Genomic DNA, 22,131 nt, shown 5'->3' on the forward strand with positions numbered 1-22,131 from the left:
AATTATGACAATTTTAGATTTGTTGGTATTTTAGACTTTTTCTAAGAAATACTTTCTTAAAATTTACTGTTGACATTTTTGCTTCACATCTAACGTTTTCCCTGCGTGGCCAGTTTTTGTCATCCAAGGATGAAGATATGAAGAAACCAAAGCAGACAGTAGAGACACTAGCAACAACCTCTACGAGTAAAACTCCTTATTCTTGGGTTTGATGCCTCAGGTCGTCATCCTGTTCAGTTTCAATAATCTCAAACAAAGCAGCTCCACACATTTTTGACACTTGACATTTATTACATTTATTCCATCTCTTCAGGAATACAGAAAGACAGATAAGTAACAGAAAATGAACAAACGTAATTTGTGGCACAGATTTAACTCTCAAAAACAGTTAAATTCAGGATTAAGTGAATATGGACTTTCATAGCAGTCATAACTGCTTGATATCATGAGTAAAAATATGAATAATACCTGGACTTTTTCTACTGTTGTTGACAGGTTGGCATACTTCTTGTCCGTCCTGAACTTTTATCCAACAAGTCCTGGAATGACTTTTCAAATTTTTTCAAAAACAAAATTCCATTAAGAATTTTTCTTAAGAATTTTTCAGTGCCAATCACTGAGGTATATACAAAATAAATCACGTGGGATATACATGTTATATTAATAATATTGACTACTTGGTTCTGTCAATGCATAACAGAAAATGATGAACAAAGGATCAACCCCTTTATTTTTACCAGGACAAATAAAAGCTGGAACCGGATGTAAAGTTATTCCAATAAATATTACAATTGATTTAATAGATCTGAGTGAAAAAAAATCAAGATGAATGAGTACATAAATCACATATCTAAATATTCAGTATAAGCAAGACATTACCGTTTTCATTCTAAACACATCAAAACAAAACTACTTATTTATGAAGAAGCAAATATTGAACCAAAATGAAATTGCTAAAATGTAATGACAAGGCTAAATGGAGATCACACATTATTGAGCCTTAATATGGCAGATATACTTGATAAACATTTTTGAAATATTTAATATTAAATATAAACTATATTTAACCCTTTGCAATGACAGGTAAGTTCTACTGTTAAACCATTCAAGATTCAGGTTTAAACAGTAGCTACCATTTGTGATTCACAGTGAGTTCTATCAGATTGAACTATTTAGATGTTTCCACTCTGAAACATGGTATAAAAAATATTCACAATTTGGTTTAAAAGCCAATTCTCTAAACATAAATCAAGATTTTCATCTCATATTTCAAAGCTAGATCCTGAAGTTGAGGTGAGAACAAAGCTTTCCACCACAAAAATAAAATATCAAGAAGGGGGCGCTGTTGCTTAAAAGAAAATTCTTAAAAGAAAAGTTGCTTAAAAGAAAATTCAATAATTCATAGTCTTGATCACACTGGGGAAGATGGAAAGTTTCGACTCTCTACTCACAAAAAGGAATCTTATTGCTCCAACTAGGATTAGTAGTCATCATGGTATGGAAAAAAGATTTGAAATCACAACAGAAAGTCGCCCAAACAAGTTTTATCATGACTTTGAAACGTGGCAATAGAGACCTGAAGTTATGAAAATATACTAATAATATCCTCCTATTTCTCAGAATCCACTGATTGGGACAGCAGTCCTCGGTTTGATGCGTTTTGGTTTTAGTTTGGTGTCTTATGTCAGAACAAGTATCATCATAAAAAACACAAAGGAACTAAACCACTTCCTGTTTACAAAGCAATATTTTATAAATGCATATTTTTCTTAGTGAAATGAGTCGAGTCAACTAAAATAATATAAGCCACAAAAAACTAATGAATGTCAAAATAACCTTTGTACTCTGACTTTTTTAAAATTGAGCTGAAATAAGGCATTCTTCTAAATGTATTCGTAAATCAGCTGTCTGAAAAACATCTTGTAATGTGCAATAAATCTTGTCTCACAATTACATTATTTTCCCAAAGCTTAAGGCGAGATTACTGCTAAATGGAAGAAGGTCTTAAACCTCCTATTGCTGCTGCTGCTACTGTTAAACCAGCAGCTCCAACCACTTGTCCTATGCCTGGTAGCAAAGTTGCTATACATGCAAGAATACATATACCAGCTACTGTTGTACCAAGAAAGGCCTTCCATAGTAGATCTGATCTAATACCTTTTACTTTCTTTAAAATCTCGCAAACTCTTCTTTTAGCTCTCTTCATGATTCCTTCTCTTGCAACTTGTTCTTCTTCATAAATAACTTGTTCTTCTTCATGAAGAACCTGTTGTGTCATTTCTTCCACTCTTTGCAGAACCTCATTGGTATAGTACTTTCCATCGTTTTGTACCACTGTGTCTTCAATTGATTTGAGTATGTCTTTCACCTGGAAGGCGTTGCTCCTGTATGTCTCAATAGAACGATTGTTCCAGTGTTCATTGTCTACAACATGACACCGACCACCACATTTTGTTACTATTTCCAACAAAGATTCGTTTTGACTAATATATTCTTTGATATTCTGCCCTATAGGGAGCTTCTCACCATTAGTAAAAACTACTGTTGCATATGTAAACACTTCTTCAGAGAAGTATTCACAAATTTTTTGAATAATGTCATTTTCCTGGTCTGTGAATCGTCCTACTTCAAGTACAATGAGGAAGGCATGCGGCCCTGGTGAACACTCTGTGATACACTTCAATATTTCATCCTTCAGATTTTCTTCAGGCATATTTGTATCAAATAAGCCTGGTGTATCAATCAAAGTAATTCTTCTCCCATTGAGTGACTCAGTTTTTGCCTGACATGGACTTTGACAAGAGTTAGCACCAGGGCAGACGGTGAACTTGTCCTCTCCAAATATGGTGTTTCCGAGACTGCTTTTCCCAGATCCAGTTTTCCCGAGGATCACAATTCTTCTCAAATCAGACTCTAAAAAACAAAAATGTCCCTCAATACTATGACACTTAAAAGATGTGAACAAAAGCAAGATGATGAATGTTTGGTGAATGAAGTCATACTTTGTATTCAAAGCTGAATATCAGACACAGACAGCTGTCAAACAGAAAACATTGCAGCTTGGCCCTGGAGAAAACAGATCCTAACAATCCTATAGCCTTCTACCAGCCATCCAGGGCCGGTCCTCCACAGTCTTCGGCTGGTCTTCCAGAACCTCCTTGCAGGTCCAGCTGCCCACTGGATCCAGCGTCCGCCTCCTGCATCGCCGCCTTCCGGGCATTTTGTGGCAGGCTCCGCCCTGACTGCACTGTTTTGGTCAGACTGCCATGTTTGTCTTTTTTTTGTGTGTTTTCTTGGACTCTGTAAAGTAGGGTTTAGTCTATGTTTCCTTGATGAGATTGACATTTTTGCTTCACCTTACCACCATTTATTTGGTTATTTGGTTATAGAGCAGAATGAGTTTATTGGCTGAGTTTACAATACTTTTTTATTGTAAACTCTCAGGTAGACTTTCAAATATTGTATTCTGAAAAGGAAAGAGTTGGAGAAAATAAATGAGGGTGACTTACCATCAGGAAGGCGTCTGTTGCCAGTGTTTATGAAGTCCCAATCGTTTTCGTTTGACACAGCCCTCTAGTGTACAAGAAAATGGTTTATTTATGTAGGCAAAAAAGTTTTTTAAGTCTTTAGGCAGACATGATGAAAATAAGACATACAGAGATAATAAAACACTTTATCAACACAGAATTTGGTAGAACCTAATGATGTGCAAATATTATATTCACACCGCTAAACATCTCCACCAACAACCTAATTTCCAGATTTAAAAAAAAATCTTCTATTAATATTCATATTATGTCTTATATCTTAGCGATCATTTCATTACCATTATATTGAACTCTAGAAGATCAACTGTTCACAAGGTTTCTAGAGGCCTGTACTGGTCATGTTGGTCAAGAAGATTTGAGAGTGAAGAGAGAGTATATGTCCAAAGTGCTGTTGAGTCCTACCAACCTCTACTGGAGCTGTGGAGACAATGGTGCTGGAAGAGTCAGAAGATAGAGGTTTGTCTATGACAATTAAGACCAGACGACCTGAGGGCAGCTCCACTGTGTGCTCACATCTCCTTAGGACTTCCTGCTGGTCTACAACAAAACAGATCACAATAATTATTTTGAGATTTAATAAGATGTACATGAAAAAATTACAACCAAATTGTTGATCCATAGGTGAAAAATAAGTATTATTTAAAATGTGCAGACAATTTCATATTTTCTGCCGATCAAACTTAATTTTGAGCAATTACAGGAGAGGTATTAAATATTTTCCAGGCATAGGGTGCATTTTATAGCCTTATCAGGCAACTCAGTTACCCTCAGTTGTCATAAACTGAAACTGAGGGTAAAGTCAGTATTTACAAAATAAATACAGTCAGTATATATTTTAAAGTCATACAGCATAAAATGCTGTATGAGTTCAACATAAATTTGACAGAGACCTTAAAACTGGGTCTCTGTCTCTTTAAAAACTCCTGCTCTTTCTGAAACAACACCTTCAGGAAGTCACCACAAAAGCACTGTTCTATTAACCTTGTAACAATATTTTACTAGCATTTCACAGCGTTTTGACAGCTGCATGGTTGCCATGTTTGAGAAATTCAAGGATTTCTCAAACATGCATGAAAGGAACAAGGCAACACTCCAGGTTTTTAATGAGGGAATAACAGTATAACATGATGTAAGCTGAAAAAAGTTAGTAACACTTTATTTGAAGGGGTGTGCACAAGAGTGACATGAGACTGTCATAAACATAACAAGTCATGAACATGAATGACTTCATAAATGTTTGTGACTGCTATCATGAAGTATCATTTAGACAAATTAGGACACTTTTAATGGACTAAAAGTTGCATTAAAAGTTCTTTAACTTTGCGTTATTCAGTAAATAATAAAAGTTTTAATGAATGAAAAGTCAATTAAAAGTGCCATCTTTGCATTATGAGCATCATTATTTATTGAATGACTCTTCATGACATTCATAAAGACTTCTTCATATTTAAGACATGTTATGTCATAAACATGACATAACACCTGTGCATGCTAGTCTTATGCACACCCCATCAAAAAAAGTGTTACCAAAAAGTCAATTTTGGATAATATTGCCACTTTACTTGTCTTGAGAGCTTTGGATTTGACCAGGCGTTTGCTAATTACTGCTGCTGCTAGTCTTGAGGAGCTGTGTGGTGGAGACGTGGGGGAGGGATGTTCTATGAGGCAGAGCACCTCTCCTCCCTCACTGGTGACTCCATGTCAGAGAAGTAGTTTTGTAGAAACAGGTGGTGCATTGTGAAAGCAAGTGGGAGATTTAAAAATTTTTTTAAACATATTTTTTAACCATCCATGCATCCATTTTCTAAAACCATTGTCCCTATTGGGATCAGGAGGGTTGCTGGTGCCTATCTCCAGCTAATGTTCAGAGGCGGGGTCACCCTGGAAAGGTCGCCAGTCTGTCACAGGGCAACACAGAGACACACAACCATGCACATACACACTCACACCTAGGGAGAATTTGGAGAGGCCAATTAACCTGACATGTTTTTGGACTGTGGGAGGAAACCAGAGAACCTGGAGAAAACCCACCATGCTCAGGGAGAACATGCAAACTCCATGCAGAAAGACCGGGGCAGGGAATCGAACCCAGAACCTTCCTGCTGCAAGGCAACAGCTCTACCAACTGTACCACTGTGCAGCCCCCTTCTTTTTTATTTATTTATTTTAACCAATATGTAAAACAAAAAATATATATATTTTTTTTAAATAAGAGTTACATACATGCATCATCACCTCATTCACAACCCTTTCTATTAGATTTTCACATTATAATACATGTTCACATTATTTGACTGCACCTAAAATAAAGATATTTTAAATTTAAATGAAGATATGAAATAATACAATATAAAATGACTTAAATTATACCAGGGTATATACTAGATAATCAAATCAGGGCCAGTTCATTTGACAGTGTCAATCAAGTTGCCTGTAAGGATTTTTAAGGTGCAGCAGGGGTCAGTATTCAGTGACACAGTATTAACACTGTATCAATACAGTTCGGCAATATGTTGAAATGCCTTATTAATCCATCACTACATTTTACAGAAAATTACTTCATTTAAACTTTCCTGAATTAAACAGACACCGGATGCCAAACAACAAAAGATAAAGTTAGTATGGAAAAAAAAAAAAAGTCAGCTCTAAACTCCTACATCCTCTGTGCTTATTTGTTATTTTTCATGTCATCCTTCAAGTTTGTTCCACTCACTCAATTAACTTTTTTCAAGGCAATTTACACTTGAAATACGTAATTAACACCTGTAACTAATAGACAGCATTTTACTTTACCTCTTTGATGTTTGAAAGCTACACTGTAGGTCTCATCAGCCGCAGTTGTCACTGGTCCACACTCTCCTCCACCTGACTTGCGTTTAATCTTAAAATAATTTCTAACTTTCTTCTTATTTTGTTCTGAGAGAACGTTGGAACACACGATGAAAACAGAGTATTGATAACGGTCCTCCATCCTCATGCAGAATGAGAACTAACTTCTAGTTTCTCTTGGCCGCACCCTTTGTAATGTTGTTTTCGTAAACACACAAATGGCTTTTTTTCCATGATGAAATGGAACTTGAACTTAAAGTTACATCTCAACATTGAAAAAAAAAAAACATATCTGAGTTTATGAAAACAACAGTACAAAGGGTGCGGGTAAGAGGAACTAGCAGTCTATCTTTTGAAGGTTTGACTTTACACTTACAGAAATAAGCAGGATTGGGTCCTGAAAAATTGCTATTATGGTGATTTTTCTTACTAAGTAAAAGTTAAAACCAAAAACATTTTCTCACACTCACAGATCAATAACAACTTTTATTTAAAACACTCAAATGTGAAATGCAAGCAAACAATTATAATAAGCAAAAAATAATTTCGAAAAAAATCACAGTGACTCATTATTCATGGAAAGGGCACCTGGTCTCTGCTTACAGTTTCATCAAGGTGTGGCTCTGCTGCTGCCTTACTGAACAGTTTTATTTTGCTTTCACTTCTCTGCAATCCAAAAAGATGTTCCCAATAAATCAGATTTAATCCAACCAAGAACTCTTATCAGTCATTCATCACATTCAAAATTTGTGACAGAACATTTTACCAAGTGCCAAGTGGAACTATTCTTAACAGCAATTCAAAAGGAAAAAACAAATTATAGTAAAATCCATAGAGTAAAACAAGGTGAAAATGTAATATGAGTGAACAAGTGTGTTCAAGTGTGTGAGTGCACATGATGTCAGGAGACTCAAATTTTTTTTTTTATGGCTTGGCCCTCTGTATTCACAACAGACTCAGATTTGTTTCTGTTGGCATCTCAATTTCATTTTGAACGAATAAGCATATGCATGTTCAGTTTTTTTTGTCCCTTTTCTTAGACAACTATTAAAATCAGTTGTGTGGAATTAATCACATGGCTGAATTCCCTCATCAGCTCTCCAGAGGTATGAAAATAAAAGTCATTTGTTTGGTTCAGGCGTGTTGCATCTAAAAGTTTCCAGATGGAAGCACTAGGTGACTGGACTTGGGCATCCCTCACAGTCTCATTTGTCTCCGCCTGTTGTGTTCAGTCATATATATCTGAGAATACATTTCCACTCATTTTAGTTATTCTTGTCATGACACCGTCATAAACATGACATAACACCTGTCATGAATATCAATAAGTCTTCATGAATACTTATGACTGTTGTCATAAAGCGTCATTCGGTAAATTTTGACACTTTTAATACACAGATGACATTATTCAAACTGTCTTCGTTATGACAACTTGACATTAACCAAGAAATCATGATCTGACATAAATTTCTTATAAAAGTATTACTGATTAAACTTTAGCTTTAATAACATAAAGCTACACAATTTTTAAAGTGTAATCAATAATACTTTTATCACAAATTTATGTCATACCATAACAACTTGGTTAATGACAAGTTGCCATAACAAATTATTTGTGCATATTAACTTGTTATACTTTCTATTAAATTCCATAATTATTCACTACTTTCATGCAATTATGTGATAAATAAATGAAATGAATATTTATGAAACTAGAAGGAAATTGTATGCATTAAGGAACGTCTGAATAAACCTTTCAATGAACAATCTCTGCGTTGACTCCAATAATTCCCATCATTTTAATGTTAATCTGTACTACAGAATTTGTAGTACAGATTCAAAATAACCTTCCTGCCATTGACAGCTAAAAGTGACATCTATTATCCTTTGAATAAAACTTGACATATACTTTGTATATCAAATAAATATATTTTTTAAACGTATATTAAAAGTCCTAACTTATTAAAGGAGTGGCTGTAATACAAATGTAAATACAAATGTCATTTTAAAATAAAATGACAATGTTCATAACAATAAAGGAAAAAATATAAGAAATACATGCGAAGGATGCAAAATATGTTAAAATATATATTATTTTATTTAAAAGGGCAGTATTATGTAAAACCAACTTTTTTGAGCTTTGCATCATGTTATAATATTATTCTCTCATTAAAAACTTACTGGAAGTGTTGCCTTGATTATTTCATGTTTCATGTTTAAGAAATCCTTCGATCTGGCTGGTCCCAAGGCCAGCAACAGCGCATGAGGCAGACCCACAGTGGTGGGTCCTGAAGAGGTGGAGGGCAGGTTTGCTGCACGGACCCTCGAAGAGGCAGAGACGGACGGCCTTGAGGCCAGCAGAAGCCATGATGAGGCTGCGGAGTATGATCAGGAGAACCTGGAGTGCCGGCTCTCCACACAGGTAAGAGATTGGGCTGTTTGTGGATAGCACAGGGAGACGAGGAGTCACTGGGGACAGAACAGGGAGCACTAGGAGAGTCACTGGGAGGCGACGAGGACCCACTTGGGTCCTTGTGATGAAGGAGAGTCAGGAGCTGTGGAGGAGGATGGAGAGCAGAAGATGGGGATATCTGGCATTGGCAGAGGTGGTTTGCCGATTATCACAGCAAAAGCTGCTTGGCAGTGCCTCTCCGCCTCCTCCATCAACTCCGTTACGTCAATCCAGGGAAGATGAGGTGACCAGTCCCGTAGGGCAATGACACATCTCGTGGCTACCTCTAAACGTCTCCGGGCAGCAGGCACGTGCAGAGGGGGGGCCTGGGGGGGCTTGAGCACCTGCCCTTTTTGCTCCTTGCCCCAAAGTGCCCTTTTGGTCAATTTTTTTTTTTTTTTTGGTATTATTATTTTCAAAGCCCTCTTCTGACACATAATAACATATACTAAAATTATTTTATTTTATTTATTTTTTTTGTACAACATAATAAGCCTTCCGGTCATCTTGTTACCTTTGACCTTTTGCCCGTGACGCATGACGCAGTTGCCTCTCGCGCAGTGAGATAAGGCGGCTAACTGGCGCTCAGCACAGCGAACGTTCCAGATTACAGAACAGTTTTTGGTGAATAAAGTGCAGTAGACTTACTACTTGTCAGATGACGGAAAACGTTGAAAGTATCGTTTCTGCTTCAGCACGGAGTCGCGGTTTAAGCAGAGAGGTAATGAAATACAACAGACACTGACAGGCCTCTAGTCTGCTTTTCTCTGAAGAACTACTGAGCAGGAGGAGACAGCCAGGTGAGGAAAAACTGTTCTTATCTATCGATTCAGTATTTTTATCATACAGACATTAGGCTGCTATTGTTGTGCTATTAGCTAGCTGTTAGCTAACGACTTTGCTAGCAAAGCTAGATAACTGAAAAGCTTCTTCCCTGTGTATGAGGCACATCGCCCGTCCAAAACTTATCATCTCCATAATGGATAAATGTCAGATCTTCTAATTTCCTTTGCTCCATAATGTACATTGCATTTATTCTGGCGTTAAGTTAATGTGTCTTGAAAGAGAATAGCACTTAAATAACAGTCCAACAAGGATATTCATTTAGAATTAAAAATAACTCACCCTGAATTACCAAGATAGATAAAATGTATGTCATTATTGAAGGGGAAAAATTCAACCAGACTTTAAGTTTAGGGTCTGGTTTGCAGAGTATGTAGTTAAATTTTTCCCCAATTATTTAATGGGAAAAAAATAAACTAACCTCAGTTAAGTAAAATAAAATTGTAATCAAAACTTTTGGAATTGTAATTTCTTTTTAAAAAACAAATTCTTTTGTTTAAAAAACATTTTTTAAATTAAATAACTATTTTTTGTCTTGTGAACTTAAAAAGTTATTTGCCAAACATAAACTTTTATTTGCACACATCAGAAATCTTTTGTTGCGATTTTGGGTCCTGCCCATGACATCATGTGAGAATCACAAGCAAAACTTTGAGTCAAACAAAAACTTAGAATATCAACAAAAGATTTCTGACATGCACAAATAAGTTTGTTTTGCAAAAAAAAAAAAAAATCCCTTCATGAGACAAATGTGTGATTTAAATGTTTAAAAAAGTTTTAAGCAAAACTCGGTAGGCTTTTCCCATAGTGACATGCATTAACAATTCAATTTTTGCTTTTGTTCTTTTCCTTTTTTCTGCAGTTCCACCTTAAAGTTTGATGCAGCTCTGCTTTCCTGAATGGACCATCTTCATCTCCACTGCAGCAAACAGGCAGCTCTGTTTTATAGATTACAGTCCACTAAAAGGTTGTATTGTGCCCTTGTTTATATTTTTAATAGTGTAATTCTGTAAAGACAAAACATGTAAATCAGAGCTAAACCACCAGCTCTGATTTACATATCTTGCTAAATTGCGGGTTTGAATATTGCAATACTTTCCTATAACAAAATAGACCTGCAGAAAGAAATTACTAATAAAATATCTTACATATGCATAGTTGTGTGCTCTGTATAGAGATTTACCTTAGCTTTGATTGTATATTTCACAATTTTGTACTTTATCATTGTTTATTAAACTCTGAAAGCTGTGTGGCCATTCTGTCCTAGAATGCGGTAAGATGTGCCCTTTTTTTTTTGAGCACCTGCCCTTTTAGTGGTCTCTGCACGGCCCTGCCGAGCAGAGCAGGGATGAGCTAAAACAAACAAAAAAAAAACGTTTGGTTGGATTTAACTTCAGGCATTGAGAAAAAAAATTTTGTGTCTGTGAACACCTGGTTTCAATCATATGTAACCCATGCATTTTCATTTTATGCCTTACATGGAGCAATTGCTTCCACACCAGCAAAAGCTGGTATTTGTTGGTAGAGCTCTACCTTGATCTATTTTTGATCATTCTGAGTAAAAACAAAGCGGAAGAGAGAACAGCAGCGCATAATATAAAGTCACATGAAGTCAGTGGATCTAAAAAGCGTATCAAAGTAAAACAAGAAATACATTGCCTGGAAGAGCAAAATTAAAGAATCCATTATTTAATTCAGTGAATATTCAAAACTTACTTAATTTACAAATTTGCTTGTAAAGTTAACATTGACACTGAAACTGAAAAAAAATTATTTATTTTTTCTTGAAACACTTTCAGTGAAAGTAGGAATGGACTGTTTGGCCCCAATTTATAGAATCTTTGCAAGGTCTTTAATATAAAGGGTAGGATTACAAATGAAGTTGTTTGTGGTTGATGTTCTAAACCAGATCGTTTCTGCAACAAGCCAAGTGCCTGATAACTTGTAGTCCCAAAGTTAGCGCACCAATCCAAAATGAACTGGTTTATAGTATTTGACTGTTCTATACAATATCTCTGCAGAGGGAGGAGATGTGAAAAGTCTCATTTCTTTAAAGTAATTGCAGCACTTGGAATGCTAAAGTGTGATTTTGCGGTTGATGTCTTTGAATTAGATTAGATGGATGCACTCTGCAGATGACTCTGTTGTGTTGTTATGTCTGCTTTGTTTACACCTGACTTGGCTCTCCCTGCTCAGCTGGTTCCTAGAACCTTTGCTTGTGACGCCTGAATCAGAATGCTTTTAGATCAAAACATTTTCAAATTAGACTGAAACGTAAAAGCAGAGAAAGACAGTGTTTCAGGTTTAATTATTGAGGGATCGAAACTTACACTCATTGGTAATTATTCGTAGGTTCCATGTTGGAGATACTTTAGTTTTAACATCTACCTTCAAGAAAACACTTTATACCACACGAAGCATTTTGTAGTATATTTTGTTTTGTTTGTTTGGGTTCAATGCATCAACATTTTAATACATCAACTAAAAATTCATCTTTCAGGAACGACTCCACTCTGCCAGTGAAGTGTGCCACGAAGCACAGCAAAGACACATTTAGTCTTTTTACTGGTGTATAAAGAAACTATTTAAAATAATTTTAAAAAAGCAATGGCCTGGCAGCGGGGCAAGTAAAGCATGGTGACCCACCAGGCTTATAATACACTTTGGGAAACCCTGTTTGAGACCACTTTCTAATAGGTAAGGTTCACATTGTTTAAATTGTATTTTCATATGTTTTATTGGACAGTTGCTTAGAGAGACAAGCACTCATATGTAAGTTATAGTGAGCTGTGACTATTTCCCCACTCTCTCTGGTCACAAACCATGTTAATGTGGAAAGGAATTGCTAATGTTTGACCTACATTGTTGAAATGCACTTTCTGATGCCCATCTGCATTTCGCTCGCCATCCGGGTTTCATGTCTAAAACTCAGTTCCTGGTTATGTGTTTACATATTGGACAAAAACATGGATACTAAAAACAGATTCTTCCGGGGCTTCAGTTTTTTTTTGCATGGCAGAAGATGCCAAAAAATAAATAGAACACTGTTTTGAAAGGAACAAGGAAAGCTAAACAAGTTCAGTAAAACTGCGAGAACAAAAACTAGAAAATGCTTAAGTGCAAGCAGAAAAATGTGCTGAACACACACGTTTTCCACACAAACTTCAACTGCTGGAGCAGAAGGAGCGAGAATTTGCGATTCAGAAAAATCATTGTTGTTGGAGAATGGCAAGAGAGACGTGACCCGGGACAGATAAAGGAAGAGTTCAGCTTAGCTGCTACCAGGCTGGTAAGTAGGAGTGGAAATGTTCATGCAGAGAGGACAGGTTTGTGAGAGAGTGTCTGCACATAAATTGGCAAGTAGTCAGAAAAACACTGGAATAGCGCAGAAATTATAATGATTTTCTCCACCAAAAGGAATTTTTAATTTTCACCCCTGCTTAACATACCATCAGTTTGCAACTGCCAATGTTCTCATTAGAATTATTTCATAGAAAAATGACTCCTGAAATAGGCTGGAAATGAATGAAAACAGGAAATTAATCTTGGTAGCCAGTATTCCTGTCTCCCAATTACAAACAAGGTACATTGATGTAAAGTAGAAAAGAGACTGAGTTCCTTGGAATTTCTCATTACAATATATTTTCAAATCTTGTAGGTGAGCTAACATTACTAATATTGGTCAGATTATAGTAACATTAAGATGATGGGTAAAGAAATTTGACTGCACTTCAATATGGAGAGACAGACAGAGAAAGAAAGTGATTAAAGAAAGTTTAATGACAAATAAACATTAAAGTCCTTTGGCGTTCAGGCCCCGGCCGGGAATGTCGAGCTGGAACTTCGATAAGCTCGATAAACATTTCTGATGCTGCATTGGAATGTAATCCCACAGGGCCTGTACTGGTGGTGGAAGTCGAAGAAGGATGTGGCCTGAGAGCCAGGAGCAGAAGGTGGAGCTGGAGTGGAGGTGGGTTGATTGCAGCTGGTAAGCGGTGGAAGCTGTGGCCAGGAGGTCTTTTTCAACTGGAGCTTGAACGATGATTGGCCGAAAAGAGGCTTGATCCAAAGCTGATAGGTCCAGGGTGAAGAGAGGAAGGTGCTGATTGATGAGGCAGGTGAGGCTAAAGAGTCTTCCAGATTGAATTTGCGCAGAAGCTTGATTTGATTCCATGACTTTGATTTAAGATGGTTACCTGTCTCCTAAAAACCCAAGATTAAACTGAACAACATTCAGAACTTCTTAACTTGTTTGCTTGTTGTTTGTGAGAGAGAACAAGAATAAAAAGAGCAGTGAAGTTACTAATTCTGATTTTATTACCATTTCTTGGATATCAGACATCTGTAAATATACAAATAAGTGATTACAGCAGTCAAAGCGAAAAGAATATTCCAATAAAAATGTTGGGGAAAAAGGTTAATCCCATGTCTAAATATTCTTGATATTATAGTAAAGTTTGTAATGCCCTTGAATAGAAACCAATTTACTGATGATTCACTCAACAGGACAGGTTCTAGTACATAATAGATTTTTGCAATCAAATGAAAAATCAAATTTTAAAACTTTGAATTGTAACAGAAAAATAGAAAATCTCCAGGAAAGTCAAAGAGGCTAATTGGAGATATATCTATATAAGACATCTGCACACTTTTTCTCTTTTTGGTAACAAAGTAAACAGAAAATGAACAAAATTAATTACTAAAAATAGACTCCAAAACTAAAATATATCTACTATCTAGAAGTTAGTTACTATCATAATCATGAACATCTTTACATTGCTATTGTTGTTGCTTCGTTATACAAACAGAGTGTAGAACATTGATTTTGAACAAAGAACTGAAATTTTGCATATAAAAAGTTATGTTGCTTCTTGGCTGTGTCTGTTGTAGCTTTTAACTTTGCCAACACTCTATAAAGACCTGAATGCTTCAGTTTAGTTTTAAGGACAACTATCTTAAACATTCACACATTAAGAAATTCTCTTCATGTTTGTTACAGATTTACTGCACCTTTTTAAATTGGATCTGATGTTGTGTCATATAAGTTGTCTTATTGGATGTCATTTTGTCCATTATGAAATTCTTAAACACACTGAATAAAAACATCTTGGCCCTTTAAGCTTCCTCTGAATAAATATTGAAATATATATTTCAGTGATTCTCATGCGGTGGTATTTATAGGTGTTTTAACTTAAATTAGCGCTGTGTTGGTTTAGGTTGTTATCACGAATTACAAGGACCAGCAACACCAACAATGAAAACAAAAACAGCAAGAGAAATGACAAGAGGATTTCAACATTTACACTGAGAAGGAATGATACCAGTAGCAGCAAGTAAAAAACAGTCGCAAGGAGTATTTCTCTGCTGTGCTGTCTTATGCTGTTGATAAAGTCATAAATTTGAGAAATTATGTCTGCAGCCCAAATTATAGATTCAATTGTTGACTTTAATGCTTTTATTCCTCTGGGTGCCAATGGTGCTAGTGCCACAGCTGCAGTTGCAGATATTATTTCTGCAGCTCCAGCTGTTGTTGCTTCTGCAGAAACAGCAGCAGTAATACATTCCCCTGTAGCTTCTGCTGCAGTTACACCTGCTTCACCTCCGCCTTCTACCCATGTTCCTCCTCCTGCTAGGCCTGTTACTTCTCCACCTGTTGCTCCTACCCCACCAGTGCCACCACCTGTTGTTCCACCTGTTGCTCCGCCCGTACCTCCTCCACCTGTTGCTCCACCTGTTGCTCCGCCTGTACCTCCTCCACCTGTTGCTCCACCTGTTGCTCCGCCCATACCTCCTCCACCTGTTGCTCCACCTGTTGCTCCGCCTGTACCTCCTCCACCTGTTGCTCCACCTGTTGCTCCGCCCGTACCTCCTCCACCTGTTGCTCCGCCCGTACCTCCTCCACCTGTTGCTCCACCTGTTGCTCCGCCCGTACCTCCTCCACCTGTTGCTCCACTTGTTGCTCCGCCTGTACCTCCTCCACCTGTTGCTCCACCTGTTGCTCCGCCCGTACCTCCTCCACCTGTTGCTCCACCTGTTGCTCCGCCCGTACCTCCTCCACCTGTTGCTCCACCTGTTACTCCGCCTGTACCTCCTCCACCTGTTGCTCCACCTGTTGCTCCGCCCGTACCTCCTCCACCTGTTGCTCCACCTGTTGCTCCGCCCGTACCTCCTCCACCTGTTGCTCCACCTGTTACTCCGCCTGTACCTCCTCCACCTGTTGCTCCACCTGTTGCTCCGCCTGTACCTCCTCCACCTGTTGCTCCACCTGTTGCTCCGCCCGTACCTCCTCCACCTGTTGCTCCGCCTGTACCTCCTCCACCTGTTGCTCCGCCTGTACCTCCTCCACCTGTTGCTCCACCTGTTGCTCCGCCCGTACCTCCTCCACCTGTTGCTCCGCCTGTACCTCCTCCACCTGTTGCTCCGCCTGTACCTCCTCCACCTGTTGCTCCACCTGTTGCTCCACCTGTTGCTCCACCCATACCTCCCATTCCTGTTCCTCCTATTCCTGCAACCCCTGAACTCAGTGCCCCACCTATTACTGCTGCTGTTCCTGCTACACCCATGATTCCACCTACTGCTTCTAATGCTGGGTAACAAATTCCTCCAAACTGTCTTCTTTTAGAATTTCCTTCTCTCCCACCTTTTCCATTTTTTGTTGCTTCATTTTCATCTGCTACATTGTCTTCTCCTGCTTCTTTGATGTTTACACTTTTTGTTGCTACCTGCAAAGCTACAAGGACTGACCCAAATAAAGCATCTGACACTGATTCATCTGTGGTCTCTGTTAATTTGATCCATACATTCGCAGAAGCGCTGTCATTGTATTCTTCTTTTGCTTTCTTTGCAGTCTTGTCCATTGTGGTAAACAGCTGCTGCAACTGGTTTTTGATGCTTCTGCAGCACTAGAAAAGATAGAGTAATTATTAGTCGTTACTACATTATTGGTTATATAAAATTATATCAATGTTTAATAATTGCAATGCACATTAAGCCTAAACAAAGTAACAAATTATTATGATTGTAAAGAAATTGTTGATCTTCCATACAAGTAAATCAAACAATTTGAACATCTTGAAGGAGTTTACTTTTTTGTCACACCGTGAGTTCCTGGTATTGATTGGATTTACTTGATTTGATTTACCACCATCTTACTGTGGTGGAGAGATTTGAATGTTCCTGTAATTCTAGGAACAATGCGGTCAGCTTCATGCCCCTAGTAGAGTGAACTAGGGCACATGGGTCCCATGTAAGGGACCAGACAGCTTTCAGCCCAAAGACTCCTTATGATAAGTACAATCAATGTACTAAATCAATGTCACTGTCTCTGGAGCTAGGGCAGGAGGGGGAGCACTCTGGTGAGTGCTTCGTGGCTCTTTGGATATGGAATGTCACCTCTGTGGCTGATGTGTGAGGTTGAGAGGTTCCAACTTGAAATAGTCTGACTGACCTCAATACATGGCTCTAGATCTGGAACCTTTCTCCAAGAGAAATTTTCCAGACACTCTTTCAGTCTGGAGTGGGCATACTTGTTTCCCCCATCTTCGTGGTTGTATGTTGGGTTTCACCCCTCTGAATGAGATGGTTGCCTCCCTCTGCCTACATGGGGGGATGGGTTCTGATTGTTCAGATTAACAATAAAACCTGGAGGAGTGTGGGTGGGAGGAATGACCCCCTGATCTGAACCCAAGTGGTGTTCTGTTTTTGGACCTTTGTGCTCGTCATGGATTGTCCATAACGAACACCATATTCAGGCGTCAGGGTGCCCATACGTGTACTTGACACCAGGACACCCTACGCTGCAGTTCAGTTATCAACTTTGTTGTCATTTCATCTGATCTGCAACTGCATGTCTCAGACACGCGGGCAAAGACAGGTGCAGAGCTGTATACACTGACCAATACTTGGTGGTGAGTTGCCTCTGATGGTGGGGGAGGATGCCGGTCAGACCTGGCAGGCCCAAATGTGTTGTGAGTGTCTGCTGGGAATGTTTGGCAGAGTCTCATGAAAAGAGCTTTAACTCCCATCTCCAGGAAAACTTCGAACATGTTCCAGGAGAAGTGGGGGACATTGAGTTCGAGTGGACCATGTTCTGCACCTCCATCATCGTGACAGCCTATTGGAGCTGGGGCCACATGGGTCTCATGCCTGTTGTGGTGGCATCTCTTGAACCTACTGGTGGACACCAAAGGACTCTTCTTCATATTAAAAGAGTCTTTCTTCTAATATGAAGGAAGACTTATATTAGACTTTAGTGCCCTAGGTCTTTCCAGAGGAGGGACTAGGTTTCTCAGCTGGCCTAGGAATGTCTTGGGATTCCCCTGGAGGAGTTGGCCCAGCTAGTTAGTTACCGACATTGGCTACTACCTGCAACCCATCCATGCATCCATGCATCCATGGATGCATGATTACAACTTTAGTCCATCCATCCAAAGGATGGATGGATGGATGGATGGATGGATGGATGGATGGATGGATGGATGGATGGATGGATGGATGGATGGATGGATGGATGGATGGATGGATGGATGGATGGATGGATGGATGGATGGATGGATGGATTTTCCAAAATTACAATATATGTAGGCTTGAAACATTTACCCTGTTACATTTCGACTGAATATCAGACAGCAAGAAAAAATATAAATACCTTGTTTGAACTTTCATGTAATGACAGTCATTGAATCTAAAAGTCACTTTTATATATGGCTTTCTGTGTTGTATCTAAGTTGTCTCCTTAATGACAAAAATGTATAATCTAAATGCTTGGAAATAATGGATTCAAACATAATTAAGGTCCGGACTTTAAATAAACTTTTAGTGTGCCTTTCAAACCGTTTTATTTGATTACATTCATATGTAATAGATAGTAGTAAAATACTCCTTATTTCATCATCTTCTTTCCATGAAATCTCCTCTTATTACCTGACTAGATGCTTCATTGGGCTGTAAGACAATCCGAACCAAGAGTGGTCTGCTGCTGCCTTTATTCCTTTCAAAGGAGTGGATCTCCTCCAATAAAACCTTGGCTACCACATTGTCTGGAAAGCGCAAGGCCATCCCGACTCCAAGTACGGGAACTGCAACAGATTCAAACCCTCTCCTCTCACACGATGTCAGGATGTTGTTGATGCCCAATCTGAGAACCTTTCAAATAAAGATGTACATAACTTGCAGTCTGTATCACATGGGACAACATAGCACAAGGACATAGTTTTTTTAAGTATTATATTTGTATTTCACCTGAACTGCAGTTCCATCTTCATCACCATCCCATGGAACAAGGTTGAGAAAAAACACAGCTCCAGATGAAAGTCCAAGTACTCCCCTCAAGAGCACTAAGTCTCCAGGCATGGACTCCTCTCCTGCATCCTTCCTGAATCTTGAGACCAACTGCAGTCCAGCTATTCGGTTCAAAGCAGTCCCAACACCTGAAGAAAGAGGGTTATGGCCTACCATGGGAGAAACCACAGCATCAACCTAGAAGAGGAACATTGAAAATTATTTTAGGTTTATTTAGGCATTCAATACAGTTCTGTTTGCAACCTACCCCCTATGAGATGATAAAGACTTGGATCATTAAATGATCGTTCTGATCCTACCAAAAGACATAAAACTGAAATATTTCCCACCTGCTGGGTTTCGATAGTCCCCAGAACAACTTCAACATGAACGCCACCTTCAGCTTTGTTTCGTCTCTCTGGTTGTTGGTCAGCAACGTCCGTCTGGATCTCCCCAACCCTCAATGCACTGTCTTTGTCGTTAGTTCCATGTAGAAGCCTGTCACACACCTCCAGCATGGCCCTCACAACATGCCTTCTGTTGTCTATCAGAATGATTCTGTTCACACTTTGTCCTCCCTGACTGCTGAACTCCTTCACAGCCCTTATTATAGCCTCAGAGCAAATATCAAGAGGAACACCAAACACCCCTGCACTGTGAAAGGGCATGGTTAAAAATTTGGACCTGAATGTTTCTGAAAAGACAGAAACCCTGTCACAGTGGTCTAAATCCTCCCTTGTAATGTTTACCAAAGTGTCTGTATCCAGTGTGGTGATGTCACCCAAACACACTATCACCTGGAGTCTATTTAGGACATTGTATGCTACAACTGTGCTTCCTTCCCTCATACTTATAAATGGCAAGTTCTCATTTAACCATGAATTTACATCTAGATCCTCCTTACAGTGTTTCCCACCTGAGCTGTAATCCTCGTCCTCTGTGGTCTGACATGCTTTAATGTTGTCAATGGATTTCTTATCATGGAATGTCAAAACCTCATCATTGTTTCCCTCAATTTTGCAATGCAATGCCTGTGTAAGCAAGGCATTGCATAGTTTTCTTCTGAACAAAACATTTGACTCCTCTGAGTAAATATGGCAAAATGTCAGCACCTGAGTGGCAGCCTCTATATAAAGGAGTCTGTTAAACTCTAGTTCACACTTTTTAATTATTGATAGCACATTTGAGGCACGAAGGAGGTCTAAGCTCTGTGTTGGAGACAAGAACATGCAATGATTACAACTTTAGTTTCAGTTTCTCTGTCTACTTCCCCTACACCCACCCAAAAAGGTTTGTCAAATTTTAATCTAAATATCATCTGACCTTTGGAGATGCAGTCAATAAAGCATTGAAAGGTGATATGTCAGCTTCCAAACTGCTTTTGACTGTCAAAGTGAGACAACGGCCATCTCTGAGATCCACAACATGCTTTGATCTCTTAAGGACTGCTTGCTGATCTAAACCATAATGTACATAACAGCAACAATAGTCAGTACAAATAACATTCCTGTTAAATATAAGAACATCACACTTTGCAAAAAGTCAAATACATTCAGAGATCAAGAAACAGAATTTCCCAGACAGGAAAACTTGTTTCATTAAATTCTTTTTGGGGAGTGTTTGTAAAACAAAATGGTTTGGAAAAAAATATTTTCTCCTAAATCTACATAATTATTAAAGATAGTGTGGAATATTTGACTTTTAAGCAACATGTCTTAGTATTTTACATTGTGTTTGGTTTAGTTCAAACAAACTTCATATAAAAAAAAAGAAAATTCTAGAATTGCAGTTCAAATTACCTCTGACTTTGGAAACAAAACATTACTTTACTTTGACAAATTAGAACTGCCTATTCAAACTAATCAAATACTTTTAACAACTTTTGAAATAAGTAGAATCTTTCTAATGGAAAACATTTTACTACCTTTTTTGTTTCGGAAAGAGATCGTGTAAACTCGGTCAGACACCATCTTCAGTGATCCACAGTCTTTTCTGCTTGATGTCCAGTAGTGGAAATAGTTTTCTATTTCCGTCTTCTGCTCTTGATGAAGGTTGTAGCACTCAAAGAAAACGGGGTACCTATTACTCAATTGATTACCCATTTTACTTATGCAAGACACCAAAAATGAAACATTAGCAATAGTTTTGTCTTCGTGGTCTGATCATCCAAGATGAAATGTTCCTGAAAGCAGCTGTAACATGAACCTTGTGTAAATAGCACCACCCATAAAGATGACTCACCATCAAATGGAAAATGTTTACATAAAATGTTAACCCCTTACTGCCTGAATTTATATTTAATTGTAAAAAATGGTTTTGCAGTCAGATGTTTAATTAATTAGAGATAATTAATTTGAACTTTGCACCCTCCATTAATGTGCAGGTATGATATTAATTAAACACACTAAATGCTCTTAATGAATAAAACACACTTTCTAAAGCCAGTATGTTGATAATTTATTGATCCTGTTATTGATCAAAAACGTTTTTGAAATTGAATCAAGATATGTGTTTTTGAACAAATTCATTGGTACCATTATGGCGATGAGACTTTCTGTCACTGTAGAATGTTGAAGGGTGGACCCAATAAAGATTTAATGAAAATATAAGAACCAAAACTCACAAAATTCCAGGGGCATACAGGGAGTCAAGAAAAAAAATAAACAGGAATGAAACCAGCAAGGAGAACACAAGGTAGAATGTTGAACTGAGAAGAGGAACCACCAAGGAGGAACTGAAAAAGAGGTGTATATAAGGTTGAATGCAGAACAAAAGACCAGTGCTGATGATGGGCTTTTGTGGGGAGTAAGCAGAAGGCAGGCTGAGCAGAGAGAGAGAGAGAGAGAGAGTGAGTGGTACAAGGGGCGGGGGAGTGAACACTGCAGACTAACAAATTTAGCAAAATAACTACACATAAGAAACTTAATAAAACTTGAGTGACTAAGAAAGGACTAGATATAAGAAGTAAATATAACTAGGATCATTAGTTATGTTTACTTTAAAAATAGAAACAAGACAGAACTGATCTAAAAGATTGACACAAAAGAATAATGGAGCTAGAACCAAAGTGAAACAGAAACATGGCTGATCAAATAAAAGAAGAGGAACTAAGGAAAACAGAAATAAACAAGGCCAATAACCCGACCAACACAATCACAGTTTTGATAGAAAATAAAAATA

General features: G+C 38.1%; 1 protein-coding gene across 1 annotated transcript; it reads right to left on the bottom strand.

Annotated features, from left to right (window-relative positions):
- Positions 1-270: 270 nt before the first annotated feature.
- LOC148153988 (uncharacterized) lies at positions 271-21,157 on the bottom strand. The gene is made up of 11 exons (XM_088016003.1): positions 20,876-21,157; positions 20,275-20,408; positions 19,302-20,159; positions 18,913-19,149; positions 18,595-18,816; positions 14,864-16,574; positions 8,655-8,846; positions 6,342-6,530; positions 3,955-4,085; positions 3,510-3,573; positions 271-2,913 (listed from the first exon to the last, which is right to left on the bottom strand). The coding sequence occupies exons 1-11, from the start codon at positions 21,051-21,053 to the stop codon at positions 1,988-1,990; spliced, it is 4,842 nt and encodes a 1,613-aa protein (XP_087872129.1). The 5' UTR covers positions 21,054-21,157; the 3' UTR covers positions 271-1,987.
- Positions 21,158-22,131: the final 974 nt, after the last annotated feature.

This window comes from Poecilia mexicana, unplaced genomic scaffold (assembly GCF_051168715.1).
Source record: "Poecilia mexicana isolate PSO_F unplaced genomic scaffold, ASM5116871v1 scaffold_18, whole genome shotgun sequence".
NCBI classification, from domain to species: domain Eukaryota; kingdom Metazoa; phylum Chordata; class Actinopteri; order Cyprinodontiformes; family Poeciliidae; genus Poecilia; species Poecilia mexicana.

Coding starts and splice junctions, on each gene's coding strand:
- LOC148153988 (XM_088016003.1), bottom strand. CDS start 21,053: ATGGGTAATCAATTGAGTAATAGGTACCCCGTTTTCTTTGAGTGCTAC. Junction 20,160..20,274: donor TATTGACTGCATCTCCAAAG/GTCAGATGATAT, acceptor TCTCCAACACAG/AGCTTAGACCTCCTTCGTGC. Junction 4,086..6,341: donor AGCTTTCAAACATCAAAGAG/GTAAAGTAAAAT, acceptor GTTTTGTTGTAG/ACCAGCAGGAAGTCCTAAGG.